This window comes from Mastomys coucha, unplaced genomic scaffold (assembly GCF_008632895.1).
Source record: "Mastomys coucha isolate ucsf_1 unplaced genomic scaffold, UCSF_Mcou_1 pScaffold20, whole genome shotgun sequence".
Classification (NCBI taxonomy): Eukaryota; Metazoa; Chordata; class Mammalia; order Rodentia; family Muridae; genus Mastomys; species Mastomys coucha.
The window spans coordinates 7966973-7984084 of NW_022196903.1; the positions used below are offsets into that span (position 1 = coordinate 7966973).

Below are 17112 nucleotides of genomic sequence, written 5' to 3' on the forward strand. Positions count from 1 at the left end.
AGCAAACATAAACCAGAATCAATAATTGATCTTACAATTGACTGGAAGCAAATGGGGAATGGTTTCAGGGGGGTCTGTGCTTCCTCAGGCTATGGGCGAAGCTTCTGGGGCTGTGAGAGAGCTCTCTGATCTGTCCTAAAGTTACTGAGTTTCAGTCGACTTAACTCGGTGGGTTTCGGCTCTCACCGGCTAGGGAGCAAGTGTGCGCATGCGCTGTCCGCTCCTGCTGCCTGCGGCGGCGTTTCCCTGGTGGTTTTCACTTCCTCCTTGTCAGAGCTGTATCCGGGTCGTTGTTCTCCCTATTGTCTCTGACAGTCGACCCTCGACTGTGGAAATTCTGGGTCTTTTGTTGCTCCTGGTGCAGGCTAATAAAGTTTTCTTTTTATTTCCAGTTTTTACCGGGGCAGTTCCCCTCGCAGGGCGGCGGTTCCGGGCCTGGCGCCCCTGGCCGGGGAGCGCGGGGGAAGGGGCGCCGGGCGGGCGCGGGGCGGGGGGAGGGACCGTAGCCGCCCCCGGGGTCGCCCCTGCTCGATCGGCGCACCGCCCTGCCTAAATAGCTGCTCTCCGACTTGTCTCCTTGGCCCTCTGCGCGTCCCTGCTGCCTTGCCTCGCGCAGCCTTCCCTAGGTCTCCAAACGACCACCTCACGGATTCCTTAGTAAGTGTGTCCCAGGCCTCAGCCCCGTTCGACCTTTCATTCAGGCTCTGCAGGGCAGGGAGGGCCGGGTGGGTCCTGCAGGACAGACAGACCCTTGGTAGAAGCTGCTCTGTGGTCCCTTGGCTCCTGAGATGCGGTGGCTGTGGGTTTCTGGACGTTGTGTCTGGATGAGGGATTACTGAGTAGTCATAGAAGTTAGGCGGGGGTCTGCGAGGATTGGGCTGTTTGAATTGGTCCTGGCCTCACTTTGCCTCCAAACCCAACTTTCCCCCTAAGCACAGTGCAGAGAAGTCAATTAGAAATTCCGTGCACAAAGTCATCTCCATCTCCCACAGCATCACAGTTCTCCCAGTTTGGTGAGATTGTAAAAATGATTGTAATATTTTCTCTTAACAGTGGATCGCAGCTCCAAGAGGAGGCAGGTGAAGCCTTTGGCCGCTTCTCTCCTGGAAGCTCTTGATTATGATAGTTCAGATGACAGTGATTTTAAAGTTGGAGATGCTTCAGGTAAATGTTTTCTTTCTCTTTCCCTTTCACAGCTTTCTGCGATTCACTGCATTTTTAACTTTATTTTTTGAGACTTTTGATTAAAATGTTCATTTACTGTGCACACAAACCATTTATTTTGATCATTTAAGTTCTCATATATCCCGAATATCCTTTCATTAGATCCTGTTATGGCTTCTGCTTCCGTTCATATTTACTCAGATGATTAGCTGGTAGGAAGAGAGCCTATTCAAAAAGTAGAAACATTTTTCCCATCTATACCCTAAAATATATTTATGCTTATTATTCAAGTAAAGACTTGAGGTACTCCAGATGTAGAAGAGTATATTATGAATAATATCGACCATAATATCCTTGAGCAGTGTTATTCTTGTATCAGCCCCCTTGGCATAACTGGGGGAGTTCTTTTTGTGCACTAGCTCTCTAACAGAATGAAGCCCAAGGAAACCTTGTGCTTTAAAATAGTGCCTTGAGTGCTTGCTTATTCTAGTTAGTGATATAAAGAGATGATGAACTTGTATGTTCACATAGTTTAAAAGCAGAAAGAGAATATTATGATTTTTCTTCTGTGCATTTTCTTCTGTGTACTTAATGTGTACTTACTATATTAAGTTTCAATTAAAGCAACTTGAGGAACAAAATGATGTGGGTTGTTATATCTGTAAAACATCAGTGAACACCTGAACATTAAGAACTTTTTATATTTCTCTCCCATTGATGAATATTTAGATTAAGTGTAAAATAAAAGCCTTTCTAATTTCAGTCCTTCCGCGGGTTCTTTTCCTGAAGTACTGGGAAAATACACAGGGCCTTTCACATGCTCTGCTGTTAGACTATACTTCCAGCCCCTCTGACATGTTTTAATATCCCATCAAGCATTATCCCCTCTGACATGTCTTTACTATCCCATCATGCAGTTTGAGAGTTTGAAACATCTTGCTCCCTTTCTCCGACTACCTTGTCTCTCTTTTTAAAGGTGGTGAGAAGAGATGAAATTAGTTTATATTAGCCGGGTAGTGGTGGTACATGCCTTTAATCCTAGCACTCTGTGAGTTGGAAGCCAGCCAGGGCTACAGAGACAAACCTTGTCTCAGAAAAAAAAAAAAATATATATATATATATATATACATATATATATATATATATATATATTGTGTGTGTTGTGTTACTCTTAAGAGCCTCAGCAAACAGACTTTGCATTATGATTTGCTACAGAATATCATGTAACTTTTATAATAGTTCTAAGGAGATATTCCTGTTCAGTCACAGAGCTACTGAGTTTAAAGGGCTGCTCATGAGGCTATTCAGAAACTGATCTCCAGTGGGTCCAACTACAAAATCTTCATTGTTTACATAACAAGAGTGGATTGATAGAATCTCAAACCAAATGGTCTGGCAATTGTGGCACCTGATGAGTTCACTCCAGCAGTCAACACTTGATAAAATTACCTCAATTAACTGTTTTCTAACCTTTACTTTGCAGCTCTTTATCTCCTATGTAGTTGGTTCACTGGTGTTTGGTACTTTCAAAGAAGGAAAAAAAAAAGGAAAGGGAAAGGAGGTAAATGTCCTCTTCTTAGGTATGACTAACAGGAGTATTCTTTGCTAAAAGGTAGTATTGGTGTATCAGTGAGATTTTAAACTGACAAGTTGTTACCATTTAGAAGATAGGAAATAAAAACAAACTCCAACATTTACTTTCTTTCAATGTTCAAAAATGGTTTTGTTTCTGTAAATCCTGGTTTGATATATTTATTTTTTTGTTCATTGAGGTGGAGTCTTTTACAGACATTTCTCTTTATGAGGAATGAAATAGTCCAGAGACAAGTTTATAAGCTACCTTCAAACGAAAGTACGGTATTAAGCCAAGCCAAGATTTCAGATCTTGATATGTACTAATTATTGTTGAAGGAATATTATATTTGGCTAATGTTTGATCCATAAAAGCACTCAAAGATTCATACTGTTTTTGCTTCTTATCATATAATCCCTAGTTCTTTATTGCCCTGGCTCCTAGCAAGTGTATGTGAGCTGATATTTCAGGTCACAAGTTTACTTTTGTAGCTTTTGCATGTTACTGTGAAAAAGAGCTAGTGGAAAATAATTTTATTTAAACTAATAGTCAATGGCAGGTGAGTCTTCTTTTCCATTTTCACTCAGGTGTGTTGGTGCTTATAGATGAGATACTGACATATGCTAGATCAGCACTATTTCCTCTCATAGTTGGTTGAGGACAATAAATAAATATGCCCTAAGTTAAGGAACCATATACAAATGACTGATTTTTGTAGGTCTAAACCAACTCAATGTTGGAAATTATATGGTTTAGCTTAAATAAAATATTTTATTTGATTTGTGCCTAGGGTTAGGGATAACTATGTTTTATCTGAATTGAATGCTTTTGAAGATGTGAGCAGTTAGTAATCTTATTAATAATATGAACTTGTGGTGTCCTGACCTTTCCTCCTTTCTTTGATGGGTAATTTAGTTAGCCAGTTTGCCTAGAAGTAATCTAACTGGAAGAGTCAGGTTAAGGTATTAGTAGTTCCTTTTGGAAGTGCTTTTTGCTTAATCTGATCAAATTATATTCATTATCACTCAATACTTTTCCAAATGTTACGGTGAAATCACAACAAATAAGTCTTTAGATTGCAATTATTAAATGATAGGTAATACATGGGTGGATGAATCTGTGGATAGTTCCAGTCAGGAGAAAGGATTATTTTAGACCAGATTGATATATATCAATACATTGAGGAATGAGAGAAGGAATGTCAACTAAGAATATTTAGAGAAAACAATTTTGGTGAGGGAAACATTAAATATTAAAGGTATGGAAACATGGAAATGTTATTTCTACTTGGGATAGGACAGAGTAAAAGGAATAGTAAAATATACATACCTAGAAAACAGTGAGAACATGCAGATCATATTCTAGATGTGGGTTTCTCCGAATGCCTGCTACTATTGGCATTTTGTGCTGGTTAATTCTGTTGTGGAGGTTTGTCCTGTGCAGTATAGTGTGGTGTTTAGAGCATCTTTGTCTTGTACTTGATGCCTGTAGTATTGTAGTGTCTTCCCTACCTGTTGAGCCTGCTGTGTGACCACCAGTGTTTTTAGGAACTAGTGCATGCATGTCTTTTGAGGAAAGAACTGACCATATTATAGAAGCTCTAATTTAAAGTGATCCAGAAAATGCAAGATGGCACATCTGTAACTAGAGTTAGTAGAGAATTAGTTGGGTTGAGTGATGGGCTTTAGAATCAGTCAAAGGTGACTCCAGGATAACTCAGGATTAACCAGAAGACTAGTGATATCTTATTTACTATGCTTATTTATGGTGCTAACTCTTGTTGCTCTGTACCTATGAAAAGAATAAGGTTTATGGAATTGTTGGACAGAGATTATATTTCATAGTTGTAAATCTCTAAATTGTACTGATTATGTTTTTCATCATGAAGAAAAAATGAGCATTGTTGTAATGATACTGACGATTGCTGATTATTGCATTCATATTATCTGAATATTGCCAGGAGAGTTTTGAAAGTATATTGTTAATTCTGTAATCAAAAAAATTTCTTACAGTTGAAATGAATGTTACTTTGAGAGATCCTGACATACTGTGTGCTTTGAAAGTATTTTTGTTTTTTAATTTGGAATTAAATTAGGAGTATAAGTTTAATTTTAAAGGTATTTTTATATGTAAAAGAAGTTTATTGTAGATGTGGGAGTAATTAACTCTGTCCTTATGCATAAGATAGATTTTTGGAATATCTGGATAACTGACACTATTCATTTTCCTTCCTTCTTTGCTTTCCTCCCTTCTTTTCTTTCTCATATGTGGAATGATAAGTTTGGAAGGCAGCGTGGGGTAGTTTTCGACATCGTGGAAATAGAAATGTTTTTTCTTTTGCAGCCTTTAAAAATACAGCCAGTTGTGGACCTTGTTTTCTCATGGTTATTATTCATCTGTGATTATGAATAAATATCTCTTCCTCAAATGAATATGTAGAATATGGTAGAATATGTACCAAAAAATGACTAATTATGAAAAAAGTTATATTCCCAAGACCCTGGTCCTGTTGTTAGATTAGATTATGACTAAGATGTTACATTCTATGACTAAAAACTTGGGCTAGTATTTGAATTTGGAGAAGAATGTCATGTTGAATCTTAACATTGCACTGTGATGAGACATGGGTATAAAACAAAAACAAATCAAAGAATATTAGCTTACCTCTATACTTAAAAATAATTGCATTAGTATTGACATTGAAAATAGAATCACAAAATCCATGACATTTGTAAAGTTTACCAGGTATTACAAAGTGGATTCCTATCAGGAACCCATACTCTGTGAGCTTTATTTTTTGATTGTCTAATACATTATTGTGTTAAAATATCATCTAGATGACTGGTCTAGAAGAATAGGACCTTCCCTTCTTGTCTACTTTTTAGCTTTCTTGATTTTAGGGTTGCTTGTGTTGTAATGTTCTTTAGTTATTGTGCACAAGGGATCTCTTCTTGCCTTTGAAGTAGTTAGTGGAATCTGCTTATTTCTCAGAAGACCATTATTTTAAAATGTCTAGCAGTTATTGCAGATGTTAGCTAGGACTGATTTTTCTTTGTAGATTAGGTTTAATTATTACAAATGGTTTAAAATTCAAATTATCTTAGTGATTTATAAAACCCTTGACTGAAAGCAAGTCAATTGATTTGAAATGATATTGAGTCCATACTCTTTAAATCCAAAAAGCTCAGAGATCTACAAGAATTTGTTTTATAGCAAATCCTGTTTAAAACCAACTTAATTTGTGTCATATCTCATACTCTGTAAATACTTACACTTTAAACTATTATGCTCGACTATAGAGTAGCACCTTATAGGCATAAAATGTGAACATTTCCAAATTTTAGCACACATATTTGCCTCCAGAGGTCTGAAACCTAAGGAATTGATTGGCTTGGATAGTAGTGCACCTTTGCCCTGTATAAGATTGTTTAGAATAAGGGTGGTTTTGGTTTTCTTCATAACACTATTGAATAAGCTGATAGTCTTGAGATTGATAGTAATTTCACTGAGTCATTCAAAATCTGTTTTCATTTCTTACATGAGCTAACTAACACAGGAGGTTTGATTATTAGCCATGTATCTGGGGCTTCGTAGGTGATTTAGATATACTAGTTAACTCTTGAACCTTCAATCCCCACTTAATTTTACAGGCCAAAGAAAGTTAAATTCATAGAAATTAAAATTGTATGACAGCAATAATACTTTATGCTATTTTAGTATTTCTATTTTCTTGATTATAGATGCAATTTGTTTTTCTATAGGTTTTACAGTTGGTATACAAATCCTTATCTCCCTCTTTTCCCACTTCTATTTATGCTCCTGTCCAAATATTTCAAATTTTTATTTGTTGGCTTGTGTGTGGACAAGATTGGAAGAGAATAGTGCTGGGTTGATGTGGACTCTGACTCCCTAGGTGTGGATGGAAACAGCTTGCCAGTTAAAGACCTGCATGAGCTACTCAGTAACCATAGCCTCTTCATGCAGGAGCAGGTAGCTGATCATCTTAGGATAGATTCATTTCTTTTCAGCATTTTCCATTCAAGGGCATCTAGTAGCTGGAACTTGAGAAATTTTCCATGACACATGATATAAGCAGTCTCCTATTAATCAGGAAGACTCAAATTTTCTTTCATCTTCCTTTTCTTTTATGTGCCAATATTTGCCTTTGTACTGATACAAATATCTGCTACAAGTTGACTACCATATTTTTATGCTTGTTTTGATAGCTAAGAAGTTTAATAGACAGTTTTACAGGGCTAACATTGTCTTACTTGAGATGTGATTCATTAGTATAAGTAGGCATATTATATGAAAGAAGGATGTAAAAGAAGAATAATCATATTACAATTAAGTTACAATCAAGTGCTCATTAAAACATATTTTTAGAAAATAAATAATTATCTCTAGGTCACTATACTGCTATTCGCTATTTGATATAAATCATTGGTGCTATGTTTAAGGTATATTCTAACTTACATTTCATTTCTCATCTTCATTAGTTCATACTGGCTTAAATCATATATCAACTTTGTTGACTTATTATTTAATGAGGTTGGGAATGTCTATCATCTTTTGCCTTAGATTTGTTTATATTGTTTTACAAGTTATCCACAAGTTTTGGTGGTTTCATTTGTGTCAGTGTTGTGTGTGTGTGTGTATGTATATACATATGTGTGGTTTTTTTTTCTCATATTTTCAACAGATTCTGAAGGGAGTGGTAATGGAAGTGAAGACCCTTCAAAGGACAGTGGAGAAGGTTCCTGTAGTGATTCTGAGGAAAACATTTTAGAAGAAGAACTGAATGAAGACATTCAAGTAAAAGAAGAACAGCTTAAAAATTCTACAGAGGAAATAATGTCATCAGACAAACAGTTAATTAAAATGGAAAAGAAGGAAGAAGATGAAAATGGAGAAAGACCTAGAAAGAAAAAGGAGAAAGAGAAGGAGAAAGAAAAGGAAAAAGAGAAGGACAAAGAAAAAGCAACAGTGTCTGATAGTGCAGCTGCTTCTGCTGCTGGCACCACACCAGCCACAAGTCCTCCTGCTGTTACCTCCCCTCCTGTCCCTACCACCACCACCACCACCACAGAGGAACAAATCAGTGAGCCCAAGAAATGGAATCTTCGTCGAAACCGGCCCCTCTTGGACTTTGTATCCATGGAAGAACTGAATGATATGGATGATTATGACAGTGAGGATGATAATGACTGGAGACCTACTGTAGTAAAGAGAAAGGGGAGATCGACATCTCAGAAGGAGGGCAGTGATGGAGACAATGAGGATGATGAAGATGAGGGAAGTGGGAGTGAGGAAGATGAGAATGATGAGGGCAATGATGAAGATCATAGCAGCCCTGCTAGCGAAGCAGGTGGCAAGAAGAAGAAGAGTAAAGTTCTTAGCAGAAACAGTGCTGATGATGAGGAACTGACCAATGATAGCCTGACCCTATCTCAAAGCAAGAGTAATGAGGTAGAGCAACCCAATTTTTATGATATCTGTCTGTTTGGGGAAAGGGAATTTTCTAAATCAGTACTTATTTTATTAAGTGGCTTCCTTGAATTTTTATTTAGTTGTAGGTGTGAATGAACACCCTGAATTTAACATTTATTCATTTGGTCAACAAACTTTTAATTATTTACTATTTGTCAACATTCTCCAGGATCTGTAGTCTTCATTCCCAAGGAAAGTTTGTAGAAAGACATTTTTAATATCTGTAGACTTGGGAAATGATAGTTTTCTATTCCCATTTCTATTTACTTTCTATTCATAGATGCTAACTGGAAATGAGTGGATTAGGAAAGTAGAGGCTCTTTCTTCAAACATAGTTTTGTCTATAGCTACATAAAAATAAGGCTTTTGGATACATTAGAAGAAGGTAACATAGCTCTCTTTTTTCTCTCTCAGACTTTGAGAGAGTTGTTTTAAAAGTTAGTTATCAGCTGTAGCAGGCATCAGTATAGTCACCAAACCTTGGTTTATGTGTGTGACAGTAAAATGTACTTTTTTCTCCTAACACATCTTTAATGAACAAATTTTCTGCAAAGAAGTAAAAATAAAAGCAAACGTTTTCCCCCATAGAACAAACATTTCTATCTTGAAGCAACAGTAATGACTCAGTCCTGCCATTGAAGTTCTTCTGCAAGTTAGGTTTACCCATTGGTCCAGAGGTGCAACGTTCAAGACTTCAGTTAACATATCTGTGTCTCTGTCTGTGTGCCTATGTGTTTTCCTTCCAAAAGAAAGATTGAGCTGATGTCTTACATGTAGATGTATGTTACATCACATGTAGAACTGTACTAATTATGTTATTTCTGTTAATGTGTTTATGTCAACAAAATTTACTTCACCATTTTTTTTTTGTTGTTTTTCATATCATTGAAGTATCTTATACTGGTAGATTTTCTTTATGCTTTATTTTTTTCATATTTTTTCTTACAGATTTTCAGAGTAGTAACTATTTTAATTAAGCTTACTATAAATTTTGTGGGCTTGTTTCTCTTAATAATACATAGCAAACTCTCAGGGATTCCATGTCAGCAGAGATGAAATAAAAGCTTTTATTTGCATTATAAACACTGATTAATTCCTAGGTTGCTCTTATTCCCATGAAGAATGTTGCCTGTTTTCAGTGCTATCCAAATTCTTATCTTTAGGTAAAGGAAGACTCATTTGAGGAGATAGTATGGCACTATTTCAGGTTGCAGCACGAGCTGTTGCATGTCACTAATACTATCTTGGCATATTTATGGATATTTGTTAATATTTATATTGGGCATTTGTTCAGTTTATTTCTATAGCATTTAGCACTTATTCTGTATCTATTAACTGAGCTTACCTTTGGCAGCATGTATAATGTTTCATGTTTAGATTACTATTCACAGAAATAATTTAATAATAGAGGACCTCTTGGGAAGATTCATGTTAATATGTAGGGACACTTGTAAAGGTGTAGAAAAGTATTTGTTATTTTTTTAATAATCTCTACTTGATAGCATTGTTTAACAAGACTAAGTTTTATAATGCATTTCAAGATCACATATATGGATTAGTGTTTTTTTTTTCTCATTTTCGTGAAAGAAATTAAATATTCTGGTTAATAATGGGACCTATATTTAAGTGTCCTTAAGATATGTTAAGTGTCCAGAAGATAATTCTGGCATGAGATTCCAAAGTATTTCTTAGAAAAGTGCCCACATAGAATAACTTGTAGAAAGCTAATTTCTCTAGAACAACCTGCTTAAAGCTTGGTTACAGTTTTACATCTATTTTAATTCCTCAATACTTTTCATGATTTTAATTATACATAAATCATGATAAACTAAACTAAACATCAAATTTTACTTAAGAAATTAATCAGTTTAGATTATTACTTATGTTTAGATTTTTTATTTATATGCTCTTATATTTATAAGAAAGATGGTTAAAGTTTATTTTTGTTGCCTTATGGCTAATAGTCTTGTCAGTTTTTCTAGTTACCTATTTTGGGTAATAATAATAACAACTATTCCTTATAGTTAACAAGTTTGTTTCTGAAATTTTATATTTCTCCATTTTGCCTGTAAGTGTTGAGATTCCACTTCATAATAGAGACAGCCAAAAGTATGTCTTTAGAAATATACACAAGAATATCATAGCTGGTAGCCTTTTTTTAGTTGCATTGTCAATTATATTTGCAGAGAAATGATATGGATTGTCTATAGGTTAATGATGCTCTTAAACTGTAACAATTTTGAATTTCTTAGAATTCACTGTTTTTGATCAGGGCCCTTTTGTAACTCACATTCTTTGATGGCTTCAACATACGTAGGCACATACCTATTAAGAGTGCTTCTAAAACACTCTGGCCTTAGCATCCCTTTATTAAAAAGTTATTGAAGGCTTGTAGTATTTAGGTACACTACATCTATTGACATTTACAATTTCAGGTTAATCTTAGAAATTCTAAAACCAAAACAAATCAAAACAAAAAACAAAACCACACAAAAGATACAGAAACAGGCAAGTTGGCATCATAAGAATAATCTTTACTGTGCACTTTCTGCAAGAGACTTTCCTGGAACGTAGCTCCACTGCTCTAAAGTGGATGGAGCACTTGAGGAGTTATGTTTTATGCAAATGGGTGACTGTTAACTTTGCCTTTGTGGTTTTACATTAGCACAGTCTGGATAAGAGCCCTGCAGTGTGGCTGTATTCTTTTCATCTTTCATTTTGAAACTTAGGAGTGTCACTGATAACATTTTGTCCACCCACTTATCTCTGACTTAAGCTTTTCAAAGATGGGTATTATAACATTTTCAAGACATTGAACCTAGAATTGTAGTTAAAGTTTATGAATGGAAGAAATTCTGTCAGTAGAATTTCCAGTCTTGTTTTGTTAAAGAGGAAATATTTCTTTCTCATTGAGGAGCTGTAGAACAGTTTGGATCTTGGATTACTGTTTTGATAAGTACAACCTTATATTTTTGGCTTAGTATAGGAATTTGTCATATAAGGTTCTCTTATGCTTAATGATAAATGTCATTTGATGTTTGCAATTAATATGTAAAGATTTTGACAAAATTTATCAATATTTTAAGTAGGAAAATATTATATCCCTTTCTCTTGAAAAACCATCTGTGTTTCCATAGAGCAAGTATATTCAAGTAAATCAAGCACAGGATCAAATAAATACAAAACATATTCACAGTTCTTGTTAGCATACTTCTGAAGATGTGTATGTGCTTGGAATGTCTGACTTACGTAGAAGAAATTTGCTGTAAGTCCTATTCACAACAGTTTTGAAATATTGTACAAACATTTGAGAGTCTTAAGATCTAATGTTTCAGATAAAACATTTATGAAGAATTACTGATCACACTTTTGGTATAATATTTTTTCTTATCTTTTAAAACTGGTTCCACTTAAAGTATAGTGGAGTTGTCTCTATTAAATTTAAATACAACAGGTTCAATTTAGTCTTTTTGTACATATTTTATAAACTTCTTATAGAATACTTGGCAAATGAACACAAGTGCAGGGAGAACTCTAGGTAATGTTTCAGTTTTAGGTAACTGTATATTTATTTATCTTTACATTTATTTATTTTTAGATTGGCATATAGAGCATTGGGATTTGACTGAGTACCTTCATACATTATACTTAGTTCTCAGTTGCTTCCCTGTATTCTGCCTGGTTCCCCTCCACCCTTTAGATGTGCTCTTTTCTTCTCCATTTAGTCCCCTTTGCTTAGTTTTTACATAAAAATATATTTCCTTGTGTATTCTCTCACCTCCTCTAAGTTCTTTTCTTTAAGACTAAGTTTAAATTCCAAGGAGAAAAATGAAATAATCATTGAATTATTACTGTAGTGTCTTCTTTTTTTCTAATTTTGAGATGTTTTCTTTTGCCATCTATAACTTACCTAATTTCTATTTTTGTGTAGAGCTTCATTAATTTTTTTTTGTTAATGGTTTTAACCTAGATTCCTTTGAAAGAAGACATATAACTTCACAAATATAGTAACAGATTCATTGGACTCTATTATTTTGATTATAAATTTGCTTAAATCACACTTAAATAGTAATTCTTATTTGCTCTATTAACAGACACTAAGGTCATGTTTTCAAAACTTTGGTTTAGATTTTCCCATTGAACCAATGTGGCCTGCTTTTAGGGGAACACTGTAAGGCTGCTGTTCCCCATTCCTGGTCATTACAGTTGGAACAAGCGTTTCACTGGATCAGAGGGCCCTAAACAGAAGTCACTGCTGTTTAGGGCACTGAAGCATAGATAATTGGCATAGATAGCTTAGTTATTGTTCGGAATAAAATCAGAAAATATAGAGAAAATTCCATTTTCTCTCCTTGGCAGAGTGAAAAAAGCCATGGCACATGCAAAGAAGTGACAGACCACTGATTAAGTTTTCTACTTCAAGAAATTCACTTTTTTCTCATTCTCAGGTTTATTCATAGAATTCTCTTGTTTTCTGTATTAAGCCATTTTCTAAGGCCTAGACGTAATTCCATTGTACAAATGCTGACAGTGTATTAACAGGTAGCCTCTTAATTATCATACTCTTTCACTAGGTCATTTCCTAGTTCATGATATTCAACCAAACAAAAAACAAATCCAATTTAGAAGTGATGGCCTGTGAAAACCATTTGGAGTTACCACGGGGATGATGAATTATAAGTGCTCATTTGGGCATGTCACTTCCCTTTGAGGTTCTGAAGAACTCCTCCTAGTCCTTGGCTCATGCTTAGGTGTCAGTCCGTCTTTCTGTTTTGAACCATGTACAGGAAGTATTGAGAGGAAGAAGGACATGGATAATCAGGACTGAGAACCTTTGTTACTTTATGAATTCTTTTTTATTTTTGGTTTTTTGGTTTTTTGGTTTTTTCGAGACAGGGTTTCTCTGTGTAGCCCTGGCTGTCCTGGAACTCCCTCTGTAGACCAGGCTGGCCTCGAACTTAGAAATCTGCCTGCCTCTGTCTCCCAAGTGCTAGGATTATAGGCATGCACCACCACCACCTGGCACTTTATGAATTCTTAAAATGACCTTTCTGTTCCCTTTTAATTTTGTCATACTCATTTTACAAATGGGAACACTGTATGTCCAACAGCTGTGAGTGAAAGCTGCCAACAAACGCCAGGATGTTCCTTAGCTACCAAAATAGTGTAAACATATGAGTTTCTTTATTAGATAGTCTCACTGTGCTTTCCCTGATTGTACAGCTGTAATTTTAGATGCCATTCATAAAATGTGTCAAAAGAATTATTTATTGTGACCTTTAAGGATTGTCAGTGGGTGTTGTGACATATGCCTGTAATCAGAGCTAGAGAGAAGTAGAGACAGGAGGATTAGAAGTTGGAGGCCAACCTTGGGTAATTAGGAAGTTGGAGAACATCTTGGGATATGTAAGATCTTGTCTCAAAAAGCTCCTCCACACAGAATATTTAAACATGTCATTTACAATTTTTATTGAAATGATGGTTCCAAGTGTTACCTTTGAAAGTATTGATAGAATTTAAAGTGCTATAAGCCAGCAAATATTAATATGAAATTAAATATATTTAGTGACTGAGGTATGGCACTACCAACCGTTTTGCTTTTGACTGTGGCTAGCTTTTAAATGAAAATATACAAATACGCCACATTGTTAAGTTAAGTGTTATATAAGAATATAACAGGACTCTTTGTTTTGTTTTTTGAGGTGGAGCCTTGCTATTTTACCCAGACTGGAGTTTAACTCCCAGGTTCAAGTCATCCTTCGGCCTAATCCTCTCATGTGGCTAGAGCATGAGTGTGTCACTGTGCCAGAGTGAAGCATTTTCTTAGTAAAGTTTGCATCCATAAATGCAAAAGGTTTAAATTAGAATGGATAGACTTTCTTTTATTGAAATTTTATCCTTTTAACACTCATCTGATATTAAGGCTTTTATCTTTTATATTGATATTAGCTAGCTATCTTTATTACCAGTTTGCAGTAGATATTTCTTGCCGTAAATGTAAGGAGTACGTTTTCTTACTTTTCTAGCAACTACTTAACTCTTTTTGTGCAGGTTATGTGTTCAGGGTCTTTCTGAGTAGTTGGGTAACTCTGGCCCTTTTACACTTAGGAGTCTAGAGTCTCTCAGACATCACATGCATATTCGCTTACATATTATCTTTGTCTTATTTCTTCCTATTCTGTATATGTGTGTCTTGTCTTTCCTAGATAGCAACTTTACTGAAGTTTAGGAACCACATCTTAGACTTTGAAAGTCTGTATATAGGGTTGGTCATTACTTGAGGATTAGGTGTTCCCTTTCGCCTAGTTTAAGAGCCAAAGTCAAACATTAAGCAGATAGAGCTCTTTCCATGCCTGTGCCTTCTCCCTTTGCAGAGGGGAGAACCCATGCACTTGAAGAGAAATGACAGAGTAAGAGGATGTGTGAAGGGTCCTGGGACAGTGGTATAGCATATTTTAAACCTACTAATAGAATGCCACATAAATTTGAAGTACAAGAAACTATTTTGAACCAAAATGAGGATTGTATGTAGTAAATTACTTTTTAATTAAAGTGTGATTTTTCTCATTTATTTTATTAGGACTCGCTGATTCTTGAAAAGAGTCAAAACTGGAGTTCTCAGAAAATGGACCACATTCTGATTTGCTGTGTTTGTCTTGGAGATAATAGTGAAGATGCAGATGAAATAATCCAGTGTGACAATTGTGGCATTACAGTTCATGAAGGTAATTTTGCTGTTTTTTTCCTTAGAAATGGCTGGTGGACATCTTATTCAAAGGAAGTTTAAACTGTTTTCCATTGTACTCATTTAAAGCTTTACTTCACTATTGTATGATATTATTTAATTGAAAATAATGTATATTGAGTTCTTGAAATTTGTTTTGTGTATATGTGGGGTGTGTGTATGTGCGTGCACGCTCACAGATATGTACATGCCTGCATGTTTGCCTCTTCAAGCATGTGTAAAAGACAGAGGTGGATGCTGGATATCTTCTCAACCACTTTCCACCGTAGGTTTTGAGGCAGAGTTTCTCACTAAACCTGACATTTGCTTATTTCAGTGAACTGTTTGGCCATTGAATTTCACAGACCTTCTGTCTTTGTCTATCAGTGGTAGCATTGCATACATACACCACCTAAGCCCAGCTTTTTACATGAGTGCATGAACTCCTGGCAACAATGGGAATGCATGTGGCAGTTAGTAATTACTGTTTGCTGTTGCTCAGTCCCTGGGGGCAGGCAATGGGAAGGCCTGGTTACCAATAGGCATTGCTTTTCAGATTTTCTTAGTGTATAATGTATATTTACTTATTAAGCTGTTTTATGAAAAGAACAGTATTTCTTTAGAGGTCAATGCTGCTTTTCTTCATGTTATTAGTTATTCTTAGTTTTTCTTCTCTTTTGGAAATGTTTCTATGTTGTCAGACTGACTGCAGTTATCCTCTTAGCCTTTGGAATAGCTGGGATCGTAGGAATATGTACTGTGTCTTGGTTCTTTTCATTCTTAAATAAAATTTAAAATTCGGAAAAGAAAATCCAGTTAGCCAATAGAAGGTACTATTTAGTTCTTAAAATTTTCATTTAAATCCTTTCAACCTTATACATATTGTTATAATTGTATTTCTATATTTGAATTTGATTTTTTTAAAACATATTCTTGCTATAGCATAGGCTGTCCATCAACTCCTTATGCTCCTGCTCAGCCTCCTGAGTGCTTGTATTACTCAAACCAGGAAGTTAACATCTATGGAGTACGGAGAGCCAATCTACAAACTATATTCAGATTTTGTCAATTGTCCTAATACTGTATTTTATAGAACAATAAACTCAAGTCCATAGAGTATGTTCCATTATCATGTCTATTTGGTTACTTTTAATCTCCGACAGTTCCTGAGTATTTATGTCTTCTACCAGTTATACTTTGAAGAATGTAGCTCAGCTTGCTTTAGGTTTTTTAAATATGCTTTTCCATATTACGTTTAGATTTTCTGCAGAAAACTTCCACCATGTGGTTGCTGGGATTTGAACTCAGGACCTTTGGAAGAGAATTGGTGCTCTTACCCGCTGAGCCATCTCACCAGCCCCCTAGCTATCAGTTTCTATACATAACAATTACCCCCAAACATAGTAGCTTAAAACAATAGACATCTGTAACTTATGTCATGTCTAATGAGTAAGAAGTCACATGGAATATTTTAATCTCAACACTTCAGAATATTTGGATGGTTCTGGCATAGGGTCTTTGAAGTTGCAAATAAATCTGTTGGCCTAGGTTGCAGTCATTCTAGGACTGGAGGTAGAGGCTTTGCTCCCAAATTTAGCTATGTTAGTCCTCAATTGTTTGGTGCCTATTGGTCAGTGCCACATTATTTTCCCCTCTCTATGCTCTATATGCTACCTCACTGTTGATTTCAGAGCAGTTTGTCAAAAAACAAAAGAGCTGGAGATGTTTAAATGAGTGATCAAAGAGAAAGAAGAGATGGAGATGACTTTTGAAAGAACAAGTATCTTTTTTACCTAGTTTAGGACATACGTAGTACCACTTCTGCTGTGTCACATTGTTTAAAACCAAAGCTATTTGGAGGGGCCATTCCAAGAGTTTGACTGCTAGGCAATATTGATTATAGAGGGCTATTAAAGACAGCCACATCCACAGGATATTGCATATTCTGTGCTTATAGAAAGGACCCAATTGGAAGGGAGAATTGATAACTGATGTAAGAATTAAAGGGGAGCTGAGGACATTGCATACAATGTTAGAGGAGGTGGGTTCCAACAGGAAGTAGAGATGGAGTAAGTAGGCGAGAGCAGCCATCATAATAACTATAGGGAAGAGGGTGTGTGGGTATAGATGAAGGTTGTTAGATGGGTAATAACTATAGGGA

At 35.7% G+C, this 17112-nt stretch overlaps 1 protein-coding gene and 1 long non-coding RNA gene across 9 annotated transcripts in view; one reads left to right on the forward strand and one right to left on the reverse strand.

The window, feature by feature from the left end:
* Phf14 (PHD finger protein 14) overlaps positions 1-17112 on the forward strand; it is a 171877-nt gene that overhangs the window by 20296 nt on the left and 134469 nt on the right. For 3 of the 8 annotated variants that reach the window (XM_031381181.1, XM_031381182.1, XM_031381183.1), the window contains exons 1-4: positions 321-657; positions 1054-1164; positions 7440-8206; positions 14808-14952. In XM_031381181.1, the coding sequence (XP_031237041.1) occupies position 657; positions 1054-1164; positions 7440-8206; positions 14808-14952 (1024 nt within the window). In that variant the 5' untranslated portion in view covers positions 321-656. Of the gene's footprint in view, positions 1-263; positions 658-1053; positions 1165-7439; positions 8207-14807; positions 14953-17112 lie in introns of those variants that run through there. The other 5 variants (XM_031381179.1, XM_031381184.1, XM_031381180.1 and 2 more) reach the window with 4 other exon arrangements.
* The window catches only part of LOC116098582, a 17221-nt gene continuing 14858 nt past the window's right edge, over positions 14750-17112 (reverse strand). Inside the window, exon 2 of the long non-coding RNA XR_004121881.1 lies at positions 14750-15730. This is a non-coding gene — a long non-coding RNA (uncharacterized LOC116098582). The remainder of the gene's footprint in view (positions 15731-17112) is intronic.